We start from the raw sequence: 27,754 nt of genomic DNA, 5'->3' as shown, positions 1-27,754 counted from the left end.
CCAGGTGGTTCTGGTCCTCGACCAGGGGCCTTGGTGGGGGCAATGTCTGTCCTCCTTTTCATTTTAGACAAATAGCATTTTGTCCTGTTCCTTTCTTGTAAGAGAAGAATCGCTTTGGGCTTTTTTACAGCTCCTTTTGTGATCGAGGTAAAATTTACGTCACTCTGAGTCCAGATGAGTGGAGATGCTCAGGCTCCCACCCTGCGCACATTGACCTCAATCAGAGAGAAGCTCCTCCACCAAGAGCCCCCACCGCCTCCCATTTAAGTCAGCAGGGCGCTGATTTTGTTTTGTACACACGCGTGTAAATACACTACATACAGTGCACGTATAAATAGAACGTCTAATGCAAACAACAGTATACAGCCTGTACTTCTCTCTCCCTCTCCAAGGCATGATTTTGCAGAACCGCTGGACATTTAAACCCTGCGAGGGTCAGCTCCTCCCCCTGCTGCTTCCCTGCTCTGCTCAGAGAGCGGGCTGGGGCTGCACTGGGACCTCGCGCCAGCGGCCCGTGCATGCAGCACCGGCACAGACGCTGCTCGGGAACTCCCAGCGGCCGGGCTCCCCTCCTTTCTCCCTCCACACTGTGCAGGAAGGCAGCCAAGTTCAGCTTCAACTCTGCTTTCAGCCAGAGTCTTCAGAGGGCTGCTGTCACCTTGACTGGCATTCCCAGCCACCCTCTGATCGAATCAGCCTCCTACGGCAACTCAGGAAAGGCAGGGCAGTATCTCAACGTTCACTTTCACAGGCTGTGATGAGGTGAAAATCTCCTTCTGTGTTTTACATGCTGAAATCGTGTCAGCTGAAGTCTAAAGCTACTTTATTACCGCACATATCAACTGTCACATCAGTAACGGGGAAAGCTGTTGGTGTTGGACGTGGAACAGGAGCTTGTACACAGTTCCTCGGGCAGGGTGGGGGGCTGACAGCCAGCACAGCTATGCAGCTGCCGGGAGGACGCTGGGGAGAGCACATGCCCTGCGCGCTGACCGAGTTACAACAGTTTATATCAGCGCCCTGCCTGCAAACAACCCGAACACCCTTCCGTCGGTGAACTGGTAAGCAAGTTGCAGAATGGATATTATTCAGCAATAAAAAGGAATAGCTACTGATGAACACAAGAGAATGGATGACTCTCAAGCACATTAGGCCAAGTCCAGGAAGCCAGGCTCAAGGCTACGTCTCAGTGCACTAATCACATTTACGTGACGCCCTGGAAAAGACGAAATTGTGTGCACAGAAGTGGTTGCCATGGCGGGGGGGATGACATCGAAGGGGCACGAGGAAACATTTAGGGGGGAAGGAGGTGCTCTGCCCTGATTGTGGCGGTAGCCATGTGACTGTCTGCAAACATTCATGGGCCTGTATAACCACTGTGTATATAAAACTGTTACAATAGTCTTCGTAATAGAAACAAACTATCCTTCAAGAACCACATGAGTTTTAGTCATCCCACATAGGCTGTGAGTCTCAGGGAAATCCCATCCTTGCTTGGGAGTTCTTTCCCGTCTGGAGCAGAGTAAACTAAAACAGTGTCCCCTTGGCCAGGTCAGTACTTTAGACAGAGGCGAATGCCCTTCAAAATCAGGTGCAATAGCTACAAAAGCTCACGTTTGAGGCAGACAAGACAACATAGTGAGCGTGAAGAAGAGAAAAACCTGTTATGGAAAAATGAGGTACTTCTCCAAAATCTTGCTTGTTCACTGGCCTCAATATATATTGTGAACTCCAAGTTTCCTGAGTGCGGGGGGCATCCAGCAAAAGACAGTGCTGAGAAAGTGCTGTCAGACTTCCAAAAACCACCTAATGAAAACTAATGGCAGGTTCCTAACTGATTTTAAACACAAAGTGTCAGGTTCGCTGCTCTATTTCCGAAGTTCTCCTACCACAACCCTGCTGGGTACTCGGACAACACTCCGCCAGGACGAGCCGGGGCCCCTCCGGCAGCCAGCCGCCTCAGCCCCTCACGGGGCTGTCGGGGTGGGGCACCTGCCTTCTTACCTTGTATCAGAGGAAGATAAGGGTGGTACTGATCCACTTCGCCACTGAAGACGGCAAAGGCCTGGCGCTTCAGCAGCATGGCTTTCTGCTCAAAACTTGAGAACAGTTTTAAGGAACTGCTCTGCATGTCTACAATGAATGTAAGAAATAAGTTCCATTTAGTGAGAAAACTACTAGTGAGAGCCTACAGTTATTACTTGTATATTGATTTGTAAAAACACTTATTTCTTTAACGATACTTAATGATAAGGGACAGTGTAAGAGGGAAGAGAGGTCCCCAAAACAGGGAAACCCCCACTAACGTGGCTGCGGGGAGGGAAAGCAGAGCAAGGCCCCTGAGAGTCACTTTGTATACCTAAGAATTTGGCCAGTGTTCTGATAGGTGTGATTCTAACCCGTGAGGCAGCCGCAAGGCTGTCCCCTGGTTACTGAGCCTGCGCGAGCAGCTTGGAGGCAGTTCCTCCTTCACTGGGCCAAGCCTGCACGGACTAACAGTGGCAGCGGAGGAAAGCAGAAGAAACCAGAGTACTGGCAGGTGTGACCCTTTGTGGGAAGAGTCAGAAACGGGCTGACAGACGAAAATCGGCACCGGGATTTAAACTCTAGCTCGGGCAGCCATGCTGTCTTGGCCACGTGGCTCGAAAGGATGCAGAAGGACCCCCACCAGCCCACCATGAGGAGGGGCCACGTGGTTTCGGATGCGGAGCGGGAGCCTAGCTGAGCACAGATGACCAGGAGAAGCTAGAATGTTAAAACGGGAGTCTGCCCAGCTGAGCTACAAACTTCTGCTTCTTTTCCTGAGAGACGGTGCCCCTGACTGGCCTGGTTTGGCAATGGGGGGCAGGACTCTGTGTGTTGGTGGGTGTTGCTTTTCTTTTTAAGGGAGTGGGATTTAACGGGAAAATTCTGCCATTATTTTAATCCTGTGTAACTTTTCAATAAGTAGTCCCTTTCCTTTTTACAAGACTCTGGCTTTGGGAGTCACAGGTTATTTTTGGTGGTGGGCAACAGAACCCAGAGTGGTTCTGCTACAATAGAAGAAAATGCGAGGTATAGAAAAGCACTCCTAACAAATTATGGTAAACCCAGCACGACTTTCCAAAGTCTCTCTCCACCACAAAGCCGTGGAAAAGCTCACTGAGGAGCCCTGTGCACAGACGGGACCCGGAAAGGCCCCTCACGGAGCCCCGACACAGCCTGCCCATCCATCGCATTACGGGCCGCGGCTCAGACGCCACCACGGAGGTTTGGGGGTTTCTGAGAGACGGGTCAAAGCCGATTACGGCGGCGTTGGTCCCTTAAAGTGTGACTTAGGTGCAAGCAACCCAGAACTTACTCATCAACTCTTTAAACATTGTTTTCTCATGGGTCAGAAGATGGTCAATAATGGCCTTCCAACTGGATATTAAGAGAAGAAGAAATTAGTTAAAAAAAAGGCACAAAATTAGTTAAATATGCAAAAGATGACAGTCTGATTAAAAGCATGAAGAAAAGACCATGCCCCTTTCAGACCCACTGAAAACTGCTTTCTGAGAAGGTGGTGAAGTGAGTCGCTTTGATTATATCAGGGAAAGCTCAGCCAAAGCTTTTCATTCATAACCTTGGACAGGGAACGAATAACGGAATGAGTAACGTAGAGAATGAGCAATAACTTTCCCTTTCCCACGAAAGGGGACTTAAACTGCCGAGCCACAGTGGCGTTTTCCAGCGGCTGCCCTTAGGCTGGCCCACACGGCGTGGTGTTCGTGCCCTCGTGTTGGTGGGAAGGATAGGGGGCTGAGGAGACAAGTATGAGCCTTCAAATGGGCTCCCGAAGGCCGACAGGGTTACAGGGTGGGAGCCACCGGGATGGCGGTGGGCAAATTTCCAGGCCACACAGAAAAGGTGACTAATCTGCACCCTCTATCCCTGCCACTAATTAAGACACAGTCAGCCGCACCAGGGGGACAGCCAGTGAGGGGTTCTGTTGGCCTCCAGGAAAAAGGCACAGGAAGTTCACTTTGCAGCTGCATCTCTACGGACCTGGGCTACTGGCGCAGGCCTGGTGGCTGTAGGCACCAAAGTACCCGCTGAGGGCCAGCTGAGACGTGGGACAAGGATGCAGCGGTGCCAAGTATTCCGTCATTATGCAATAAGGCAGTGCTAGACCAAGAACCGCTGGGACCCCATAGTAAGCTCTTCAAGAACAATATGCTCTTAATTGAAATTATGTTGATTAAAAAGAAAAAGCACCTTCGTGCTTTGAAAAGACTGAAGGCCTTTCCCACAAGTACGCAGCTAATCCTGGAGTTTGTGACCGGGACGTCCTACAATCTGGGTGGCCGCTAACTCTGCAGCCCTTTCAGGTGGGAGAATGCGTCGTCTCTTTCCAGGGCAGAGTCAGGGAGCACGGGGCCACGACGGCATTCTTACTGCGCACAAGACGTGTCCATCTGGAAGAAAGCGGGGTCCAAGAACAAGTCCAGCACTTCTTTCTTCCAGGCTCGCTTCGTGTAGGCATAACCGCTCAGAGAGCTCAGCAGCTGAGCGCCGGCCCGGAAGCTGGGAGCGTTGTAGGCGCTAAATGGGGGTGGGAGGAGAGAAGGGCCAAGGTCAGATACTGCCAAGGAAAGCCGCCAGATGCATTTCCCGTACCCTGCTGTCCCGCCCATGGGTGGGGCCACAACGGAGAGCCGTTACCTGTGGTTGCGTAAGTAAGGAAACACATAATAAAGCAGACGAGAGATCAAAGGCACGGCTTTCTCCTTCTCGTCGCTTCGGTAGACCATGTCCAGGAGCGACGCCAGGACCTAGCAGACAGGGATGGAGAGACAACAGAAATCTCCTGAACCCAGCGACAGTAAGAAAGTTCATCCTCAAGGTGTACACAGCCTAACGGAAAACGCCGTGGTGCAGCTCGAGGCCGAGAGGGACGAAGCTTCCCCGGGACGGTGCCGCCCCACTCCCGGGCCGAGAAGACACACCATCTCTAAGCCTTGGGCGCAGTCACGTCCGTAAGGAATGGCAGGCAGGTGTGCACTTACCTCTGCCAGGAGGGAGAGGGCCTGCACACTGTACGCCGAAGGGGCAGACGCGGACACCATGGTCGAAGCAGCGGCGGCTGCATCTGCTAACCAAAGAGGCGTCTGTGCGGTCGCAGAGCTGGACGGGGCGCCACGGACACCCTCATGAACGGAGCCACGGGTCCCCGCCTTTCGTGGTGATTATGTATATAAACGTGGCTTGGGCATTTTTCTCTGTTAACATGTGCAGATTCAGCAACTGATAATCTGTATATTTTGATTAAATAAATTAGCACCAACTGTCTTCCTCTCTCATCATCATTCTTGGACCTCCAACCTTCCCTTGGATGATCCATTTGACATCCTGACCTCTGCGCCCCTTGACCTTTTCTCTTCCAAAACTCTTTTACCCTGCTCCAGCTCAGCCACTCATTGTCATCGTCATGCCCTTGGCCTCACCAATTTCCAAAACCTCCCCTTCAAGCATCCTGGTCGGACCACGTCTCTTTCTTTATCTTTCCCGCTCACGTACTCCCACAGGCCGCTCTGGCAATGCCCGAATCCGTTCACAGGCCTCCAGCCCCTGAGTCTACCGCCTTCACCACCCACCAACCCCCTCACCCCGGTCTTCACTGCTCTACCTCCCCACCTGCACCCCGCGGCCTATCGTCCACCTCGCCAACATCCTCGACTCTTGCTTCTCTCGCCCTCTGACGTTCCCACCTGGAGAAATGCAAAGCTGGTGAACCCCCAGCACTTGCCGCTGCAGTCTTGTGTAGCAAAATGCTCTGAAACTGATCCTGCTTCATTTCAGGAGCAGGAATCTCAAAAGAGACCCAACGCTACCAGATGATCCCACCTCAGTGGCAAGCTGCTTTCTGCTCTGTAGCTCCCTCCCACACTCCCTCAACGACCACCACTACCCGCCCCCCTTCTCAGCTGGTAGCCTCACTCCATACTTCACAGAGAGAACTGCTGCTATGAAACGGGAATGCTCTGGGTTTGACCATCAGGAGTTACGGACCTAGATAATTACAACCGGTTCTCTGCCTTGTGTCCTGTCTGAGAGGAAGTGTCCCCGGCTCCTATCAAAAGAGAGTAATTCCATTGCTGATATCAATCCCAGCCCTGTGGCCACCAAACTTTCTTTGTTTCCTTTTCTATAATTTTTAATTGATTTTTTAGAGAGAGAAGAAGGGAGGAAGGGATGGGGAGAGACAGGAAGGAGAGAGAGAGAATATCACTGAGGTCTCGTTCCACTTACTGATTCACTCATTGGCTGACCCTTGTATGTGCCTTGACTAGATCAAACCTGCAACCCAAGTGCATCAGGATGATGCTCTAACCAACTGAGCTACCAGAGCAGGGCTTTGCTCTCTAAGTATCCTTTCTCTCTGGTATCAATTTCTTCCCCTCTGATGCACTGTCCCAACACCACACAAATTTGTGTTGGCATACTCCAATTTAAAAATAAACTCAAAATGACAACAGACATTCTTCGCTCCTCAGCGGTCCCTGGTTATTGTTCTACTGACAACTTAGCCTCAGAGAATTCCGGGCAGACACCGTCTCCTGCTCCCCCGCTTCCGCACCCACTCCGACCCCGTGTTCATCCCCAGTGACTTCCGCCTTGTCAAGTACAGACAGTGGGCCTCTGTCCTCCTCTCACTCTACTTCTCATTAGCCGTCCGCTGTGTTCCTCCTCCCTCCTTGAGACACTTTTCTCCTAACTTCCAGGACTCGATGTCCTCAGAGAATGCTTAACTGACTTTTCTGGCCCCTTTTCCTTCCCAGGCATCTCCAGGGTAATCCGTGCCACACCAAACTCAAATTCACTATCCAAAATGGCCTTGCTTCAGTCTGCTCCACCTCAATAAATTGCTTAAGCCACAAAGCCTAAGTCATTGACTGACCGTGTTTTCAACCACCACCTGCAACCAAACCACAAATTCCACCCACTCTGCATTTAAATGTGTCAACCTGCCCCTATTGCCCCGGCCTCCGAGCCAGCATCCTCTCTCGCCCAAACCACTGCCGAGTCCTTTCAAGGGACTTGCAGTTCCGCTCTCATTCTATCACCTGAAGCACCGGCGGCAGCCAGAGTGATGCGTCTGCAGGCCGAACGCGATCCCGTCACTGCTCCAAACACTTAATGGCTTCCCGATCGAGTGGGGTGCCACCCAAGCTGGTGACCATGCTCTGTCTCAAGCCTGACAGCCCGCAGGCCCTCTCTCTCCTTGACCTCTCTGACCAGCCATGAAGCTCCCACCTGTCTTCAGGTTTCCTGGGCTAAGCCTGCTCCCACCTCAAGGACCTGCCATCCCCTCTGGGCAGAGCCTTCCCAGCTCTCTGCCTGCCTGCCTCTCGTTTTTCTTGGGGACATGTTCTGTAACATCTCAAGTGGCCCCCACCTCCCTCCTAGTCCCTATTTATAACATTACTTTGACTTTCTTAGAATAGTAAGAACCACCTGAAATTCTCTTGGTAACATACTTGGGTTTTTTGGCCCTTAAAAAAGCTTTTGCTTGATCATGTTAGGTTTTCAGAAGAGTTGAAAGACACCTTTGATTATCCTCATCCACGCCCCCACAAGGGTGCAGATGCCGCTCATCTCCGTGGCTGCTGTGGCGCCAGCACCCAGAACACAGCGTCTGGCACACACCAGACACACTTGTACACGTTAAGGACCTGCACGCCCACTGCACGCACAAAACTTTCAGAGGAGGAAAATGCCCCATTCTGTACTGTAAGTCATGTGGCTGATGTGTATGCTTAGTTTGCTCAAGGCTGAACCACACGTAGCTGTGGCCCAAACGCTCCGGGTTTTGGTACTGTTTAATTTGTGGATTAAGTCTTACTGGGAAGCTCAAGTCACCTCAAGCTTTACAATGCTATGATTGCTGCCCTGGCTGGTGTGGCTCAGTGCATTGAGCACCAGCTTGTGAACTTAAAGGTCACTGGTTCGATTCCCAGTCAGGGCACACGCCTAGGTTTCAGGCCAGGACCATGGTTGGGGGCGTGTGAGGGGCATGGGACAATGTTTCTTTACCTCTCTCTCCCTTCTGCTCTAAAAGAATAAATAAAATATTAAAAAATATTTTTAGAATGCTATGATTTCTAAAAAATAGAAAAATCAGGTAATTACTGGGGTAAAGGTAATTATTGCACAAATCCCCGTCCCAACCCCTCGACTGGCCACGGTCAGCGCAGCAGCGCAGGCGGTGGAGACACAGGGCAATCCCTATCAGCGCCCGAGGCAGAAACACCTGAGGGCTAATTAGCCAAGGAGACACAAGAGCTCTTTTCTGGAGCCACAACTAAAATGCAACCACAGCCGAGAAGCAGAGTTACTGGTTTATATCAGCCAATGAGAGCAGACCAGCTACAGTGTCTTCGTTACAGAGCGTAACAATTTCTCTATGCAAACCGCTGAGCTATCAAACAAACATGGCAGGGCTGCTGCGTGGAGGGCCCACGGTCTCTCCGGCACACCACCCACCCTTCCACCTCTGGGCACAGAACCCCCTTTCAGGGGGAGCTCAGTTCCCATGGCACCGTGTGCCAGGCCTCCGTCCCCTGCTCTGGGTCAGCCACGTGGCCCAAGAGGAGCCAGCCAGAAGCTCTGCGTGGGCCCTAATGAAGCCCACCTGAGCACCAGTGCCTGCCCCACCTAAAACCAGGTATCTACACCTGGGCTTCTCACTTGAGGCAACAAGTTCGGTGTTGTTTTTGAGTTTGTCGGTTTGAAGCAGATTCCCGACACTTGGGAAAGAGCCCCGACTTCTCGACACTTCTTCCCCCCGCATAGTAAAAATCACAAATTCAGCTTCATTTCTGCTGATGTAACTCTTGCTAATGACAATGACAGAGATAATGAAACATGATAGAACAGTTTTTGACATCTACACTGTGGCAGATACTGTGCCGCTGAGAACTGAAGTGTATTTTTTTGCCCTAGTAAATGCAACTGAGACCAAACTGATTTCCTCATTTGGTGTTAAACAACATTGACACTGGACATACTTTTCAGTCCCAATGTTAAATAATACTGAGAACTAGCACAGATAATTACTTGCTCTAAGATACTCTTAATCCTGAAGGAAAAACTTAATCACCTAAAATAGTTTACGTGTCAAAACAAGCAATGTGTTCAGCAAGATCCACTCTGGCCCCTCACCTTGCGCCATGCCTGCCAATCCAAAGACATTTTATCACTAACTTCGCCCAATCCCAACCAGTTCTCACACTGAAAGATCTGCCTTAACTACTCAGTCAAGGCCCTACTGAGACAGGAGAGGAAGAAGCTAGGAAAACTCTTGGGCAAGGGGAATGGGGAAACGGAGACAAGAAAAAAACTGAGGCAAGAAAATTAAACAAGGCCAAAGAGTTTGAGCAACTTACAGCCAGCTGGTGAACTGCAAGACCTTATCTGCTCTGACCAAGGACACTTGAGAGTGGAGAGTTTATCCCTCTCCTCCCCTACCGGAGAATACACGGCCTCCCTGGCCACGAACCACAGGTGTCGGGGAAGAGAGAAATGTTAATGCGAATGGCCAACAGAGAGAGAACAGTGTGGCTCAAGGGAGCCAGTTTGGAAAGAAGCTCCCCCTCCCAAGAGAAGCAGCATGTCTGCGCTCCCCTAGGAACTTCCCCTCCCAAATCCCCACGTTTCTCTATATAAACTCGCTTCTGAAAGCTCCAGGTAGGGTGGATGTTAGGGTTTTAACCTGCCACCATCTCAGACTGCTGCCCTCTGATACTAATTGAAAGCACAGTCATAATCCAGTCCCCGTCTCTGTTTTTGGCTGAGCGGTGGCTGGCAGCACGAGCCCCGGACTCAGTTGCCCTCCAGTTTTACTACTGCCTGCCCCCCAACTCCCCCTGGTGAGACACTCCTGTCACGGCCAAGTCTCTCCCTCTCTGCAGGTCCAGCAGCCTAAGACTTGCTTGATTGACAGCCCTGGCTGGTGGTCTTTGGGGCAGCGGCAATTGATAATCTACACGACCGCACTAATTCGGGCTCTTCAAGAGCACAGCGTCTGGCTGACCGGTGATGCCTCGAGTAGACGGATGAGTGTCCCGACCGTTTTCCAAGGAGGCTTTAGCTAGGAACAAGGCTGGCTGGGCCTGGCGTGCATGGCTTCCCTTGTAACATCTGCAGGTCCAGCCAACCATGACACATGAGCCAGAAAGGAAAGACACAACGGAAACCGCCCGACAACAGTTTACTGGTTCACTGTTTCTTCCTGCAGCTCCGCAATTGGAAATCATACATTCTCCTACATATATATTTCATCCCACGCTTGTATCTATCACCAAGTCCATGCAAACAACCCTGGGGAGTTCCTTCCACGGACCCCCATCTCGGCTCTGTGAGGGGTTAACACGGTAGCATGCCACTCGGGACACTGTTAGGGGAATCCTACTGTTTATCATGTGTATAACTCATTGTGTAAGGAGTGAAAACAGTTTACTTTTAGGGAGAAACCAGCCCCACTGGCTGGCAGCAGGCACTATTTCCTGACCCTTCGACACCTACCACCCAAATCTTCCTCGGCGTCAGATTCTTCCAGAGAGATCTGAGGCTGGGCCTTCACCTCCAGGCTTCTGCTCAGCCAGCTGGTTTGCTCCAAGGAAGAGCCAGCGATGTTCGCCACAGCTTCCAGGATTTTTTGAGTGACTTCCTGAGCGGGAGGAGGAGGAAAGACGTTCATTAAGAAAAAGGATCTTGGGTCCTGGGAAGGGCACCACCCAACAGAAGCACGATGCAAGCCGCGAGGGTGAGCCTGTGGATGGCTCACATGTCCTGGGAGCCGCACTACAAGGTGGGCAAAGGAAGCCAGCTGGGGATGTTGGGCCCAGTGTATCCAAACCAGTGCCAACATGCAAACAATGCAGAAATTAATGGCATTCTGCATTCTTGTTTTTGGTGCCGTCGTTAAGCTGACGGGTGTTTTACACTTCAGCACATTCAACTCCGACGAGCCACGTGTGACGAGCGATTATAGTTTTGGCCGACGGAGATAAAACAGCATAAACAGGATGTCACGGCTGCACAGTGTATCTAGCAGATTACTTTTCTGGTTTCTTTAGAATCATGAGTTCTTGCTAGAAATGAACCTTTCGACAATATAAAAAGGTAAAAGAAATACGACAAAATGGACCCAATGGGGGTGAAGGGAGGAGTCAGCCACGACAGGAGTATAGTCTGAAGAATTTGCTAAAGTAGCTGGGACAGAGGCGGGAACACCGGCGGGTTTCCCAGGCCCGTGTCACCAAGCATCACCAGCTAAGAGTGGCTGGAAGTCCCTGGCACCTGAGGACTGAACGATCCTGACTCCACTGTAAGCCCTTGGGCATGAAGGGAGAGCACACCTGCCCGCCCGGTGAGAAGAGGGTGCACCTGAGGCCAAAGCTCTGGGGGTGGGAGGGGCTGGCTGTAGGCAAAGGGCCTCTCCAGGCGTGTACAGGCAGGTGCTGCCCGGGTAGTGGGTACGGCGCCTGCACGCTAATGCTGCTGCTGCTGCTTCTCTCCAAGCCAAGGCCAAAGGAGCCTCCTGGGCTTCCTGATGATGCTCTACGGCACCTTACGCAGCAGTGGTTCAGCACGGGGCCCTGGAGAGACTGCTCACAGATGCCACGGACCCTAACGATCGGCAGTAGTGTTGTCCGAGCCGCAAAACAGACATCCCAGCTTCCAGCACAGTCTTCGACTCAAAGAGCCCTTCCATCAGTGAGTATAATGGCTAAAAAACAGTGGTTTTCTAACTCCATCATTACAGTTTAGAGTTGCTTTCCACTCTAAGGACAAGACTTTCCTTCTCCTCTGGGTAAGTTTTACCACCTTGAATGTTCAGTATTTTTGAAATTTCCTATGAGTATGTATTGCCTTCATTGGGGTGGGGGGAGGGGAACAAAGGGTTTAAGGAAAGAACCCCATGCACAGAGAGAAGTTTCTCATCCCCATCGTGCTTCAGGTCAGTTCCACCTGCACCTGCGTACAGTGGAAAGGAGAGGGCAGCTTGGAAATTCCTCCACCAGGGGAACATCAACCCCCTGAAGACAGAAGTGGAGGCAGTGAGATGTGAGAACAAGTGCCCCCGAAGGCCGATCCCTCCCAGCGCTTACTGTCTACCGTACAACGGACTTTCTGACCGGGGACGGCCCCTGGGGGTGGGTGGGCAGGAGGGCCACCCCCCCCCCCCCCCCGCCCCGCAAAGCCTGCTGCCCTTTGCACGCACAGACCTGCAGGTCTCTCTGGTCCTTCCTGCTTTCCAGGTTGGGAGTTCGTGTCACAAAGTCGTTGAGCATGCTGTGGAGAGACAAGCAGCTTCAGGCCAGGAACGAAACACGTGCTCGCAGAGCACGGGGAACGTGAGGTGGGGACAAGCTACCTGAGGAGCAGGAAGTACCCGGGGGGAGCCAGGGCCAGCTGCGCCGACTCCTTCAGCACGCCCAGCAACGAGGGGAAGTTCTCTTGCAGGGCTGTCACTGGGAGCCTAGTTCCAAAACACACAGGAAAAACACCCGACCGTTAGCCAGTCCAAACAGAATGTTTACTTGTGGGCAGGTTTCAGACAGATGGGAAGCGGAGGGAAGATGGCATATCTGATGGACCTGTTTATTCTTTTTTCAGTTACCACAGACACAAGCTAAATTTTGGTTTTCTGGCATGAGATTGGAGTTTGGAGACCTGGGATGGCCACCAGGTCAGATGCTCCTGGTTTGCTGCTCTATAAAAATGCAAGTCTTAACCCAGAGGCCCGTCTTTGACCGTCTGGGCCTGCCCAGACCTACACTGGGCTTCTCCAACAACGCTGGGGACCCAGTCACCCAGCCGAAGGTGGCAGAGCGATAGGTCAGGGCCACCCACCGGCAGCTGGCGTTCAGCAACCCTCAGGGCAGCCTCGCCCGTGGGGAGGGAGGAACCTTCGGGGCTGCTGCCACACAGCACAGCCGCAGCAGGGGGCGGGGGGCGGGGATCCCAGGCTCAAGTCCTGGTCCCCGACTTACTCCCGAGCGCCTCCTCTGCAAAAGGAGGATGGCAAAACCTGACCTGGGGCTGCTGGGAAAGTGCTGCTGTCACTGAGGCCACCATCACAGACGTCACTGCTATCAGCTCATTAGTCCCAGGAGGGAGAACCACAGTGATGCTGGGGGGTGAAGGGCCCAGAGCTGGTCTGAACTCCAACCTGGGCGCAGGGACTGCTGGGATTGTGAGCCTCAACCCGCCTTCCTGTGGCTTCAGGATGTGGTGAGTGGGGAGAACCGGGGAATGTGAACTGTGTTCCCCGAGGGTTTACTTAACCTGTCAGGTTTACTTAGGGTGAAACTCCTGTTAGACGCAGGAGGATGTCGGGCTTCCTGGGGAAGTGGTCTGCCCCCACTTCGCTCACAGGGGACGCCCACCCAGTGGAGAGGCCATGGTAAGATCTGAACGAGGCACACCGTGTGGCTTCCCTTCCTGCCCTGGAGAAAGACCTGGGGCACCCGCTCCCACACCTCCCACAGCTGAGCCCGCCAGACGCAAAGATGAAGCACCCTGCATTCAGGCAGAGGCCACCTGGCAGGGCACACAGGAAAGCCCCAAACACAACCATTTCTCCTCTTTCTAGAAGGGGTCTTGGGCTTCAACACCTTCTCTTGGATATCAATTTAATGTAAACTGTTTCTTTGAACATTCACCGGGCCTCACACAGAGCTTTGCTGACGCAGAGTGATCAGCAGACAGCATGCGGATTTTAAAACGTCGGGATCTCTGGAGGAGGACAGGCGAGGCCACCAGGGCACCCCATCGCCTCGGGACGCCATCAGGATGCCACTGAGACACTCTCCGAACGCGGGCTCTCCAGCCGTGGAGCCGAGAGCGTCTGCAGCGGAGGCAGGGTGTGGGGCTGCGTTACCTTCGGAGGAAAACGCGGCAGAACTGCAGCGCAGGGATGTCCACGAGCGGCAGCTTCTGAAATGAGAGCAGAGCACGTTCGCCACGGTGGTAGGAAACGAGGCTGAACGAGAATTCAAGTACAGAGTGAAACAGATCGCGCAGCCGAACCAGCAAAGGTCTTCAGCCAGAGAGCCTTTCAAAGGCAGGAACAGGCGTGCAAGTCTCCCCCCAGGCAACAAAAAGAAGCGCGCCCCGCCGGGTCCCTGGCCCTTGGTGCCGCTCACGCCAGCCTTCCTGAGCGGTTCCCTCTGTGCTCCCCTGCTGCCCACGCAGGCCCCAGGCAGGGGAGATGTGGCCCAGAAGTGAACCCGCCCAAACAAAGGGCTAGGGGCCAGTGCTGACCCTTCTGAACCCCTGTGACTAGCTGGAGACAACAGACGGTTAAAACTTCTCATTCTCAGCTCAAGGAACTCCCTCCAGCCCAGCCCAGCACAGCCCAGCACAGCCCAGGCAACTTCCCCAAATCCCGAGTGGCTGGAATTACTCAAACCTGGTTCCCTCCTTGCTTGTGAACAGCTATTTGTAGAAACTACAGAAGCAGAGCTAACTGGTGGAACTAACCACAAAATGTAATTTTGTTTCTGAACAGCCAAAAACCTCATGAAGATCTAGTTATTTTTCGCCTGGAGGTAGAAGTTGCCAATAGTTGTAGAAATTCAAGTAACGTGAGGGAACAAAACCCACAGGCATCCGCTCCGTCTGCAAAGGCTGTCGCAGAGCCTGCTGGGGGCCGCGCCCTGTGATGTGCTTCACAGGGACAGCCCGCCAGGGTGGAAGGTCAGCCTCCTGACCTGACCCACACTCCGAGTACTGTGGACACCCACGCAGGACCCGATAGCCCCTCCATCCCTGCGCTGCTCCTAGAGGGCCAACTTACTTTCACGTTGATGAGTAGGAGTGAGGGGCAACTAGACCACCACCAGTCTCCCTCGTGGGAGACTCGGGGCCAACCTCCAGAGCAGGGTGGCGGTCACTGCATTCATTTCACATGGATTCCTTCAGCCCTTTGCTGGTTCCCTAACGTGGCCTCACAGGTCGACTTCCAAGCAGGCCTCTCTTCTCCCGACCAGAACACAGGCTGACAGGGGGCCAGCCAGTTTCGCTGATGCACAAGGTGGGCTTTCAGCAAAGAAGGGAAACGAAGGGGACCTGAACCCTGAACCCTCGCGTCACTGACAGGCGAGAAGCCCAGGTGGGGCCAGGCCTCCCAGCGTGGATGTTTCCGTAGAGGCTCCCCAGGCCATGGGCAACAGGCCCTTTCAAAGGAGCGGCCCCCAGAGCAGAGCCCTACTCCACAGGCAGGCGGGACTGTGCCAGCAGCCAAAATATGCTCGGTCAGTTTTCTCCCATTTCTGATTCCAAGTTCGGCTTCTGCTGATGACCGAGTGTGGGACAGCCTTAATATCTAAAGACGATACTTCCTTTTTTCTTATGAAAATATTTGTTGTGGTAAATAGACATAAAATTTACCATCTTAACCATTTTAAGTATTCAGCTCAGGGCACTCAGTCTGTTCACATTCTGGGGGCCTCATCACCACCATCCAGCCCCAGAACTGCCCCTTCTTCCCCAACCGAAACTCTGTCCGCATCAGACAGGGACTCCCCTCCCCCAGCCCCGGGGCTCACCGCTCCACTCTCTGACTCTGGGAATCTGACTGTTCTCAGTGAGGCAGGGACCGCGTAGGAAGAACTCTGAGGCCGCGCTGCTGCTACTGGCCAGCGTCTGGCATCCTGGCTGCCAGGAAACGCCTGTAACCACTTAGGTAGATTAGACAGTAAACCGAGGCAGGGAGGAAGTACAGACAAGTCTCACATACTAACTCAGCAGCCCTGAGCCTGGACCGATAATATCGCCAGGTGTTCCAACATCACAAGAAACACTATGTTAGCAAGAAAGGAGGGAAGTCCTTGAAATTCTATGTAGCGTTTCCACTACCTGGGAAAGAAAGCCTTGAAACTGTGCTTTCATCCCAGGGCCTGGAATGCGGGAGAGGGTCCCTGGTGCCCAAAGAAGGAGCCCATAAAACAACTTTGGTGAACTGTCTACCTCTGGTCACTCTCTGTTTTACGAGGGAGTCCCTGATGCTTACAGAAAGAGCCCATAAATAACTTTGGAAAGTGCCTCAGTTTTAATTAACTGCCTCCTGTCACGTATGTGTTTTACAGCAAGATGAACAAATGGGGTCTGGAGCGAGATAAGGATTCGGGCTAACAGACCCCCACACATGCCTGAGTTTGGGTGGTCACGTTCCCCCAGGAAAGCTGGCACCACATTTACTGGTTAATCAGTATGTGACTTTTTTCACCCATCCCACCAACTACGTGAGTCCTCAGAACAAAGAACTTGTGTGCTCGCTCATGGTCGGTCTCTCTCTCTCTCTGCCTTTCACCCCTCACTCTAGCTAGGCCACCTCTCTCCCATGGGAAGGGTCACTAATGAGCTGAATGCATGCTAATAGATTTGCTGATATGTAACTCTTTACAGTGTCAGCAAGAAGAACCCGGTCTCTCCCGTTGACACAGGAGCCCAGTTAGTGGAATCGTATATTATTTGTCCTTTTGTGACCAGCTTATTCACTCGGCGTAATGTTTTCAAGGTTCTTCCAGGTTGTAGCCTGGTCAGAACCTCCTTCCCTGTTAGGGCTGAGCAATAATATCCCATTGTATTAATGTACATTTTGTTTATTCATCTGCTAATGGATACTTGGGTTATTTGTACCTTTTGTTATGGCAAATAATGCCATTATGAACACTGACATACACATATCTATTTGACTAAGATATTTTATTTTAAAGAATTTTTAAAAATATTTTATTTATTTATTTTTAAAGAGGGGAAGGAAGGGAGAAAGAGAGGAAGAAAAACATCAATGTGTGGTTGCCTCTTGAACACCCTCTACTGGGGACCTGGTCCAAAACCCAGGCATGTGCCCTAGATGGGAATCAAACCAGCGACCCTTTGGTTCGCAGACTGGCGCTCAATCCACTGAACCACATCAGCCAGGGCTTGAGTCAGATATTTTAATAATCACTTTGTCCATTCCCGCATTTTCATTTGGGGAATTTTTCTTAAATTTTTCCTAATGATAATTTTAAATCACTTGATAGAAGGCAATTATTTCAAGATTGAATAAATCCCTGATTTATTGAATTAACTAATTAAGAACTAAACAGACCGCACTCTACTCAGCCTCTACCTTGGCCTGGAAGGACTGAAACCTTCAGCACAGACTGTTGTCCTCCCCCGACACTGACCAGCATGCCCTCCAACCACTCCAGGCCCTGTCCCCAGGGTGCCGACCCACCAGCCCCCTCAAAACGCTTGCCTAAGAATGCCTGAGGTGCCAAAACAATTAATTGGCCATTCCTTCAGCCAACCCCTGAGGGGCTCCGGAACTCCCTTTCTTTTGTTAAGCATTTGTTAAGAAAAGTTACAAATCCTTCCTCTGTCCCTTTGAGATGTAAATGAACCTCTGACAACTGCAGGTGTGTCCTTCTCAGTGACCTGAGGGCCTTCCTTAGAATTATCGTCAAGATCGGGCCCATCTCAGTGGAGCAAGAACCAGAGCAAACCCCATGGCCTCGCCACACAGTGGGACCCCCCTTCCCAGTTTGCTGGAGCCTCTGTCTGGTCTCCCTCCGTATGCCCCCACTCTGTTTAAAATGCCAGGTCCCCTCCATCTGCACAAATCAGAACAGAGCCCAGCTCTCCCCCTACCACAGTGGTTACTGAATAAAACACATCTTTACCCCCTTTAACTAGTGTCTGGCTTTATCTCTGATGCGTTTTAGGCTGTAAGTTCATTGACTCAAGGGCCACTTCCTCTTTGTAAAGGTGCCATTCCACTCGTCCCCCTATAGGTCCTTGATGGGAACCCAGTACTGGACGGGTGCTCTGCAGCAGGGAGCCAAGGACGAAAGATGGTCCCTGACAGCAAGGAGACCTCCTTCACACAGGCCCACCGAAGCCTGGGGGGCACATTTCATGCCAACTCCCCAAAGCCCAGTAAGAACACCTCTGTTTTATGCCCTGAATGCCAGGTTGCTGTTGCAACCTGGTTCCCTCCCCAACACGATTTACAGGGCCTGGAGCTTTGAGAATGGCCTGCGTTCATTGAGGTCCCCCAGGCTCCTGACCTGGTCCCCCCGGATCTGCGGCGGCCTCTTCACCACCTCCTTCACCAGGTGCAGCACCGTGTCTGTCTGCAGGGTGCCGAGCGCACAAATCAGGTCGACGAGGGCTAGCTGAGATGCACTCGCCGCCGGGACGATCTGCTGAGGAAAAAACCAGGGAGAAGACAAAAGAAAGAACGGGGCATGGAAAAATTCTGTAAGAGGTACCCCGGAGAAAGAGATTTGTCTTAGTCTTTTCAATATTTACATGAAAACTGGGCAAAGGCTCTATGGGGAATGAAGAGTTAAGCATTCCATCATTTAAGCTTTTGTATCTGATACAAATTAGGACCAAAAGGTGCGTCTGATGACAGGGCAAGGAGCCTGGTATGCTTAAGCTGGTTTTAGAAGCAGGTACTCAAATTTGAAGGGAACATCCCTGCATCGGGACAGGGCCCCAAGGTCCAAGGACAGGAAGAAAAACCAGTAGATCTGGTTCACAGGAGCCAGCCTTGGCAGGAAGCCGTGCTGTGGGGGGTACATTTTGATGAGGGAAGTCTGCGTGACATGGTCCCATCACCCGGGAGGGGGCTGCATACAGTGTGGCCTGGGCCACCAGCCCCTCACACCTCCCTAGGGAACAGGAGCCCCTGTTGGCGCTGAGACAGCGTCAGGGGATGGTAAAGACCCTCTGAGGGAGGAGCCTGGATGGTCACGAGGGAGCGAAGGAAGGGGGATGTTGGTTCTGCAGAAATAGGTAACCTGAGCCCCAGGAGGATGTCGCGATGGACCAGTCCGTGGGAGGAAAGGCAAACTCCAGTTTGGGCACAGGGACACGATAACCCAGGTTTTCCTCACCATCCCAGGCAAATACTACCTTCTAAATCGAAAGGGCCTAACACAAGTGGACTCAGCGTGATAACAATGCTTCACTGGGGACTCTGACGACGGGGTCGTGCAAATGAGGGGCTGTGGAACTCTCTGTCCCTCCCTCTCGTTTTGTGTGAACCTAAAGCTGCCCTAAAAACAAAGTGTTTTAAAAAATGGTTAAAAAAATAAAGCTGTAGGATGCTATCACAGCCAGGTGCCACAGGGGTCTTCACAGGTATGACAAGGAACCATGCCTTAAGCGAGCTGGTGGGCTCCTGGTCATGGGCCAGTCTCTGACACATACACGTCACAGATGTTATTGTGTGCATGCTGTTAGATGGTAAACTTAAAAGTTAGAAGCACAAGGTGCTCTTTACAGAAAGATCAGAGAACAAGAGGGGTGGGCTCCACTCCCAGCCACCCAGCACACAAATCTAGGAATCCCGAGACTCAGCGGCATCATCTCTTGCATTTAAAACAGGGACGCTGCTTCGCTACTTTCCCACGTCAGCCTCCGATGTCCCCTCTGACTACTCACACACCACCTTCTGGTTTTTTCGTCAGGGTGAGCTTAGCCACTACTTTAATTGCTGAAGTTCACCTTCGTCTTATTGTGACGTTTAACTTTCTTCCTGCTCCATACCGCTGCGACGGCAGCTGTCAGGTGAACTCCGAGATGGGCCGCCAGGGGGTTCAGGAAGTCTAAAATTTTTTGTCGTATAGTCTGAGAAGTGGGGAAAAAAAGAAACAGTTATGGCAGACTGGAGTCAGGGCTCTGGCACCCCTGACACTTGACCCCCACTGCTGGGGAACCCTGGAGCAGGGCTCAGCCAGTCGGTGTCCCCAGCTCTGTGGGGACAGGAGGAATGGGGGCTCCTCCTGGAGGCCCTGGATTGGGGGGGGGGGGCTTGAGATGCACAGCAGGCAGACGGGGTAGACAGAGGGACAGCTAGGAGGTGAGGATGCACCCTGGCGCCTCCGTAAGCAGGGCTGGGGCCAGAAGGAAGCCACCCCGTGCTGTGCAGAGCGCGAGATGGGGAGACTGGGGAGCAGAGTGGGCACTGTCCCCATCCGAACCCACAGGCCCTGCTTGTCTCAATCAGCCCGGGAAGGGCTTACGTTCATTAGGAAAGATGTTTTTCAATTTCTAGAAATAAGTAACCTTTAACTAATTTTATTATTCAATCAATTTAAACTAAACCTGCAACATGCGTGGACTTCATTCCCCCTCTCCTTGTCCCGACACCTGGGCCTTTCTCAGTGCCTGGAGCTGCCACCGCCCTCCTCTGCAAACCCTGCAGGTCTCCAGCCACGAATGCCCCTCCCCAGCCAAGTCGTCCAAGCCGGGTCTCAGCTCAGCTGCCTGCCTCAGAAAGGCCTCCCGGCTGCAGGCCCGGTCGGGCTCCTTGGCTGCCCGCTGTCAGAGGCCCCTGCGTTCGTCGGTGGTGTGATCACCATCATTCTTCAATTGCTGGTCAATGTCTGTGACTGCCATAAGGACAGGGACTTCTTCTGTCCCCGCTGGTAATCAGGGCCCAGTAGAGCAGCAGGCACACAGACGTTCGTCACCTGGTTGGGTTTGCTAAGCCCTTACTGTGTCTGTAGCACCTGGGTTTAGTGTCATGTTAGATGCCATTGAGCACCGGATGGAGATGTCCCCTCCAGTCAGACTCAGTTTCTGCTCTAGTGAGACTACTGGGGTCCCTGCCCAAGGCCTTGGTCCTTCAGGGAGGGCTTAGAGTTAAATGCTCGACAAATGTTAGCTATCGTCAAAATGAAGCTTCCCATCAGCCCATGAGGTAGAATATTAATAAAAGACCCATTTTACAGATGAGAAAACTGAGGCTCAGAGAGATCAAACGCCTAAAGGTTTTCTTAACCTTTTTTTAGAGAAGACCTGGCCTTTAGGCACATTCTTGTGACAGTTTGAAATGCAGATTTCCCTTGGGGGGAACCCCTGGAACTGACAGAACGTTCTGGAATCCTGTGCATCACAGTGCCTAACTGGGCATTGCCTGGGTCTAATTCCGCCGCCCTGGCACCCAGGGCACGCAGCTGGCCGCAGCCAGCAGCCTGGATGCTTCCGAAGCAGAGACTTAGATCCGAGGGAGAGAGAACCAGACATGTTCTGGGCGGGCGTTCCTGGTTTAACAACAACAACTCAGTAAAACAAAAACAAAACAAGAAACCTCAAAGACACGCCAAGGTTTCGCCCTGACCTGCCCGTGTGTCCAAGGTGCCACTAGCAGCGGGACCTGGGGCAAAGTTGTCTGAGGAGACAAGCTTGTGAGAAATAGGTGAGGACTTCAGGAACCCCACCTCAAACGCCTACCAACTTTATTAAAAAAAAAAAAAAAAGGCAAAGGAGAAATAAAATAGGCTGAAAACTACTGACGAAACCTCTGTTCCATGAGTAGAAAAATTACTCACAGTAAACAAACTGGAGATGTCTACTTCTAACTTGTTTCTGACTTGGGCTCCACCGAGCACCCTCTGTCTGATTACTAAATGCGTGCACTCCTGCATACGTTTATTTTCGGTGGGACAAGACAGAGTAAGAAAACCCCACCGGAAAATCTCTCACCTTGGTGGTTTTAAAGTAAACAGAAGAGGACCCCTTTGTGGCTCCAAGGAGGTCCATGGGTCTCTTCTGTGCCTCCTTTCTGAGGACATTCCAGAGAAGGGCCACGGTGTTCACGATTCGAGGCAGCTCCTCCAGAATGGCGTTCTTGGCGTTTTTCAGATCGGTGGGGTCACTCGCAGCTGTGGTCTGAAAGGAACATGGTCACGTGAGATCTGGCCGCATCTGGAGCAGCGTTCCCCTCTCTGAAGACTGTGGTTGGTGCTGGCAGGGCACACTGGGGCTGCAGCTTCTTCTTAGCAAGCCCCACACGTGCGGTCTGCAAGTAGGGCCCTAACTATAACCTTAACCCCGTGCATCAGAACCAGGGCCCCCTTTCAAAGAGGGACGTCTGAGAGCCTGAGAGGCCACATTACAGGCTCTTCCAGTCGTTCCACTGAAGCCGTAGCTGCCTTCTCAAACTTAACGCTAGACAGGGTGGGGCAACGAACAGCTCAAATGTCTCCCAGCGCAGACTTCACAAACACCACGAGAGCAAGTAAAAAACACGTGGAGAACAAATAAATGTAAGCCTAAAATCAAGCAAGTGGCTTTACATTTTATCCCAAGTGACTTCACTGATGAAATAATGGGCTAGGACTGCAGGACGAAACCACACTTGCATTGCTTGTATTTGCACGCACGTTTGCCTGTGTGTGCATAATGCTTGCACAATTTACGTGCACAGATCTGCACACACAAGGGCATTACTCACATACAAACGTAGCTTACTGAAACAGTCACAACCCAATGAAGACAAAACGATGTAATACAAATTGCCCCCAACTCAGGAAAAAAACTTTACCTTTTTATTTTGGTTGGTTTGTTCCAAAAGACAAAAATGACTAATGGTTGTCAGCCCTTCCAAAAGAGTGAGTGGGTAATCCGGAGCGACGTGTTCCCTCTTGGAGGTTATGCTTTGGAGAAGAAATGAGAAGGTGGTTTTGAGAACTTTTAAGAGGGAGGCTATACAGATTGTTAATCCTACATACGAACACAGGAACAGAGAGACAGCACTACTGTCTTAAGTGGAGTAGGGCTCTCATTATGAGATACTGTTACGATATTGGCAGGCACCTTTGGCCCTACTTTCTATTTACGCAGTCACTTTGGAAAAATGTTTTTGGAAGTTTTAGAATTGCTGTGCAGGTGAGTCACGTTTTTATTTCTGATCTGAGAAAGTAACAGAGGGACTGGGGCACTGGGCCAGCCTGGGGCGCTGTGTGGGGTTAAACACAGAGGATCTGGACATTCAGGCCCTTGTCACCCCCCTCCCCCGACAATGCTACATAGGCTTCTGATTCAGTTAAAATCTCCTCCAGCTGGCTTCTACGGGCCATCAGCCATTCATTATAAAAACCGTCACTAAAGCACAATAATAATGCGTTAAGGGATCACCATACCTGATAGAGAGCTTCGCAGATTCACTTTCATATTGTTTGACCAGCTCGTCCAAGTTTTTGCAAATCTGGACAATGAAGGGTGTCACCGTCCAGCCCAGGGACTTTCCAAAGTATGGCAAGGAATGCGTGACCAAGCTCACCCAGGCCGGGTGCATGCCGTAGCCATAGGCCGGCTGCAGCCCTCGCACCACAGCGGACACCAACAGCCCCTGGGAGGTGAGGGGGTGGGGCTGCACGTACTGCACAGCGCTGATGGCCTGCTGGAAGTTGAGGGCCTTCCGCCACTCCCGGGACAGGTCAGGCTGGTTTTCAGCCTCCTCTTGGACCTGGCCCAGGTGATACTCCAAGACAATCAGCACCTGCAGGAGCTTCAACAACTCGATCTGCAGGGGGTGCTCACTCCAGATCTGATCCTGGCCTAAGTTGATGAGACTCTCCTCCAAGAGGCTGTCTTCCTGCAGGGCCTGGCCTCGCTCCGTGGTGGCCAGGCCGTAGCGCTTCTGGCTCGTGTACATGGACGCCGACAGGGACAGCAGGACGAACTCCTGCACTTTGCACCTCTGCAGCAGGCTGCGGATGAACTCCACATTCTTCCCTTCGGCAGACTTGGCCACCGAGACCAGCCGCGTCATTATTCGGATCAAAACCTCCACGCTTTTGACCTGGACGTCCCGGTTGCCAAGCAGGTCTCGGTGGGAGACCGGTAAGTGACAAGGGTAATAGCTGCGCAGGAAGCTCAGGCACAGGTAGGTGAGCAGCTCGATCAGCAAAGAGTGGGGGCACATGTTGGGCGACGGGGTCTGCAGTTTTCCGTAGAAGCTCTGGCCGACAAGGGCCTCCTGGTGGCGTGCCAGGAGGTTGGAGATGAGGTTGAGGTGGGCGGTGGAGCTGGTGTCCATGCTGGTCCTGGACACGGCCTCAACGAACTCCTTGGGGTTGGTTTTGAGCACGGCCTCCAGCACCGAGAAGGCGTAGAGGACGCGCCGGGAGTCGTAAGGCTGCAGGTACAGCAGAATGTGCTTGAACAAGGCCCTGAGCGCCTCCCGCCGCTCCTGCTGCTGCTTCAGCAGCCTGGACGTGGTGAGGGCCTGGAGCTCCACGTCAGCCTCCTCGTCACTGGAAAAGGACTCTGAAGCCTGGGTCTTGTCCGAGTCCACACGTGTCAGGCTTAATCTGGCAGTGGACTTGAGGCTTTCCGCCTGGAAGGCCGCCAGCAAGGCCGAGTGCCTGGGGGGGCCCCAGCTGCCGGCGGGGATAGGCGCACAGCAGCCCTCGCCATTGCTCAGCTCCTGCAGGCCATGGGAAGGGGAGGACACAGAGGACGTGTTCTCGCTGTCTGTGTGGCCAGAGCTCGTGTCTGCAGACTCGGTGTGCTCGCTGCTGTCGGGGCCATCGTGGGCTGCCCCGTCCAGCAGGCCCACATCATCAGGAAGATCATCTTCCCTCAGCGGGCCTGCCGGCAGGTGCACCTCAGGCTCCTTCTCCACCTCGGCCCAGATGGCCTCGCGGTCCAGGGTGCTGAACTGGCTCAGGGGCACGCTCTCTTCCGCGCTGCCTTCCCGGAGCTCGGGCGCTCCACACGCCTCTTTGAAAGAGGTGTTCTTCCTGTTAAACCAACGATGCAAGTCTCCTGAAAATTACAAAATGACAAACAACTTCAGAACAGGAGGGTGAGCTACGGTAGGGTAGTTGCTGAGTGATCTCTTCTTAAAGCCAGACAGAAAGATCAATAGTAATAAAAGTCCCCATGAAACTATACCAGCAGAGTCTAGATTACACAGTAGACAAAAGGCAGATGAGTAAAGTGAGCAGGTCTTTAACAAATGCTCAAGCAGTCAGCCCTGGCTGGTGTGGCTCTGTTGGTTGGAGCGTCATCCCACAGACCAAGAGGTTTGGGTTTGATTCCAGGTCAGGGCATGTGCCCAGGTTGCAGGTTTGATCCCTGCTCAGGGAATGTATGAGAAGGCAGCTGGAGGGGCCGTGAGACTTTAAACCTCAATAAACCGTGGAGTTAACACTTTCTTCTTAAAATAAAGGACTACTAAAAAATTTAAATGACAGTCAACTTTTTTTATTTGTCTATCAAGTGTTTTTATTTTAATTTTTTATTGTTAATGCTATTACAGATGTCTCCCACTCTCCTCCCCTCTGTCCACCTCCACCCAGCCCCTGTCCCCCTTCCCCCGGCCATCACCACACTGCTGTCTGTGTCTGTGGACCACGCATACACATTCCGGGGCTGATTCCCCCACGTCTTTCATCTAGTCCCCCCAAACCCTGCCCTTCTGACATCTGTCAGCCTGACTCATATGTCCCCGCCTCTGGTTCTATTTTGTTTGTTAGTTTACTTTGTTCAATAGATTCCACCTGTTAGGGAGATCGTGTATTTGTTGTTCTCTGGACAAACTCTCAAGAAGGTGCTGAGCTTACACACGAGTCTCTGAATTTTACTTCGTTGTGACTGGGACAGTGGAAGCCCTCCTCTTGGAGAGGACGGCAGCTGGTCTTCCCGATGGACAACCAGACGTCACGGTCTTAGGCAAGGAACCGTGTAGAGAGAGGGCACCCCCTTGGAAGTCCTCCCTTATTTAGTGTAGGTGCTAGGCTGCTTAAGATAAGACAGAGACCAACAGTATTTACAGCCTGGCGAGCTCAACATTCGAACGCAGAGCCCGTGAAGCCCTGGCTCAGAAAAGCAGCAAGGGTGTCCGTGAGCTGAGGGAGAACCACGCCTCACTCCGGACACATCAGGCTTACTTTCGTCTTCCGTTCCTTCTTACTCCCTGTGTCCTCTCGCCCGTGTGAAAGTGCCTCTGGAAATTCTCTGAACCCAAAGGCTTATTTCTTCTGCATTTCATGTGTTAACAGAATTTTCTACCTGGAAGAACCTCAGACAGCAGACGGGGAAGAAACCACGCAAATGTCGACACTCTTGGTCGTTCATATGTGAATCCCCCCCCCCCCCCCCAGGTCTGGGCAGGGACCCGGGAGACGAGCTGGCCTGGCCGCCCCAGACTTAACGTTTCCCAGACCTCGGACGGAAGCCTCCCTTTCCGGCGAAGGTGCCAGCCTTGGAGACCTTAGGTAGACGGCCTGCTGTCCTTGCCTCCTGCCGTACACGCTCTGGAACTGTCTTCTTTAGCAAAAGAAACAGGAAGCAGCTATTTTTCACTGGAACATGGATGACTAAAGTTTTTGCGTTTTATTTTTTAAAATCTGATTTTGTTTTAGTGAAAACAAACCACTACCTAGCATTTCTAAGTGCTGATTCATCTCAGCCTTAAAATTTTAAAGTCCCTGTAACTTCACAAAGTACCTTCGCACTGGCTGAATCCAGCAAAATCAGAAAGTGGGTCCAAGTGCCTTAACTGCCACAGCAGGCTGCTGGGTCCAGGCCACCTGTCCCTTCCTCTGGGCCCAGGGGGCACAGAGCCGGCCCGCTGCCCTGAGAGATGAGCTCACCTGTCAGGCTCTCCTGCCTGAGGCAGTGAATGGAGGTCCTCTGGGTCTTGGGCTGGAGCAGGAGCAGCAGCACGGGCTCCAGGATGCGAGCCACATCGCCCAGGGACAGCGCCCGCACCAGCCAGCCCTGGGCCGCCGCGCCGATGGCGCCGTCTGCACAGGTCAGGCTGTCCAGCACAACGAACAGGGACCTGCGGGTGGGGAGTGCACCGTGGCGTCAGCACCGTGCGACACCCTGTGTGCCAGGTCACCCCAGGGAGCTTCAGTCCTGCTGGGCTCAGAGACCCAAGCAGACAAGGTTTCACGTGAGCACCAGTGGGGGAGCTTTTGAAATCCTGATCCCCAGGCCTCAGCCCAAACCCGTTGGATTAGACTGCGGGCTGGGCCCCACGCATCCCAGTGAGCCAGCCCCTCAGGCTGTGTGTCTGGCCCCACACCTAGAGTTCCTCAAACAAGGTAGGGGGTTCTTAGAGAGCAATGTGGATTATAAGGTACTTGCAATAAAGTCACATCTTGAGCACGGGGTTGATGGCTTTACAAGAAGATACACCATGGGGCCACCACTCCCATCAAGATCTAGACTGTCTGCTTTTGCCCACCAAGCCCCTCCCGCATCAGCATGCTCTAAAAGCTGCCTGGGTGACTGAAGGCTTCCTGAGGCCCCTCCCCTGTACCCCCCCCCTCCGGCCCCCGCCCCACGGCAGCGAGAGAATCCCCACCAGGTGTTTATTCACATGCATCTGGCCCAAGTCCACTAGGGGATCGTGAGGCCACGTGGTCCATGTCCCACATCTCTCCCTCCACAGCCAACACACTGACCAGGAGCCTCTGAGAAGTGTCCTTGTGTCACAGGTCAACGACAAAGAGGATGACCTCACCTGTCGAAGGAGCGGTTGTGCGATGCCACCCGGCTGCCTTGGATCTCCCGTGTCAGGTGCCAGAGGACGGAAAACCTGAACAGAGCCTCCAACCTGGTTCCCTGGATTAGAAAACAGACGGGTGTGAGGAGCCTGGTCTCCTGACAGGACACTGTTTTAGTCACACTGAACCCCATCTGAAAGCCAGCGAGGGCTCCGGTGCAGGACCGCAGCGCAGCAGGGGCGGGCCTGCCCTGCAGGAGGAGGCCCCCCTCCCCTCACAGCTCATTTAACACAGGGCACTGTCAGTGAAGCACCAGCCCAGACACGGCGCTTGCCCCGCCCAGGGTCACAGGTGGGCCTGCAGTCAAGGAAAACACAGGACAGGTGGGGTTCTCGTGCCCTTCCCTGGGGAGTGACAGGCCACAGGGCTGAGAGCACAAGGACAGCACTGGACTGCAAGGGACGGCCAGGGCT

General features: G+C 52.7%; 1 protein-coding gene across 5 annotated transcripts in view; it reads right to left on the bottom strand.

Moving 5' to 3' along the window:
- DOP1B (DOP1 leucine zipper like protein B) overlaps nt 1–27,754 on the bottom strand; it is a 76,585-nt gene that overhangs the window by 5,677 nt on the left and 43,154 nt on the right. For 2 of the 5 annotated variants that reach the window (XM_053916918.1, XM_053916923.2), the window contains 16 exons: nt 27,299–27,399; nt 26,421–26,611; nt 22,959–24,588; nt 22,361–22,472; nt 21,520–21,705; nt 19,537–19,659; nt 18,090–18,224; nt 13,910–13,965; nt 12,401–12,505; nt 12,252–12,318; nt 10,546–10,690; nt 5,028–5,113; nt 4,684–4,793; nt 4,417–4,563; nt 3,341–3,402; nt 2,005–2,133 (listed from right to left, as the gene is read on the bottom strand). In XM_053916918.1, coding sequence (XP_053772893.1) covers nt 2,005–2,133; nt 3,341–3,402; nt 4,417–4,563; nt 4,684–4,793; nt 5,028–5,113; nt 10,546–10,690; nt 12,252–12,318; nt 12,401–12,505; nt 13,910–13,965; nt 18,090–18,224; nt 19,537–19,659; nt 21,520–21,705; nt 22,361–22,472; nt 22,959–24,588; nt 26,421–26,611; nt 27,299–27,399 — 3,385 coding nt within the window. The other 3 variants (XM_053916922.1, XM_053916929.1, XM_053916927.1) reach the window with 3 other exon arrangements.

The sequence above is a fragment of the Desmodus rotundus genome, chromosome 2 (assembly GCF_022682495.2).
Source record: "Desmodus rotundus isolate HL8 chromosome 2, HLdesRot8A.1, whole genome shotgun sequence".
Lineage (NCBI taxonomy): Eukaryota > Metazoa > Chordata > Mammalia > Chiroptera > Phyllostomidae > Desmodus > Desmodus rotundus.
Note: the sequence above shows the minus strand (reverse complement) of the source record. Positions and strands in the feature narration are given on the sequence as shown.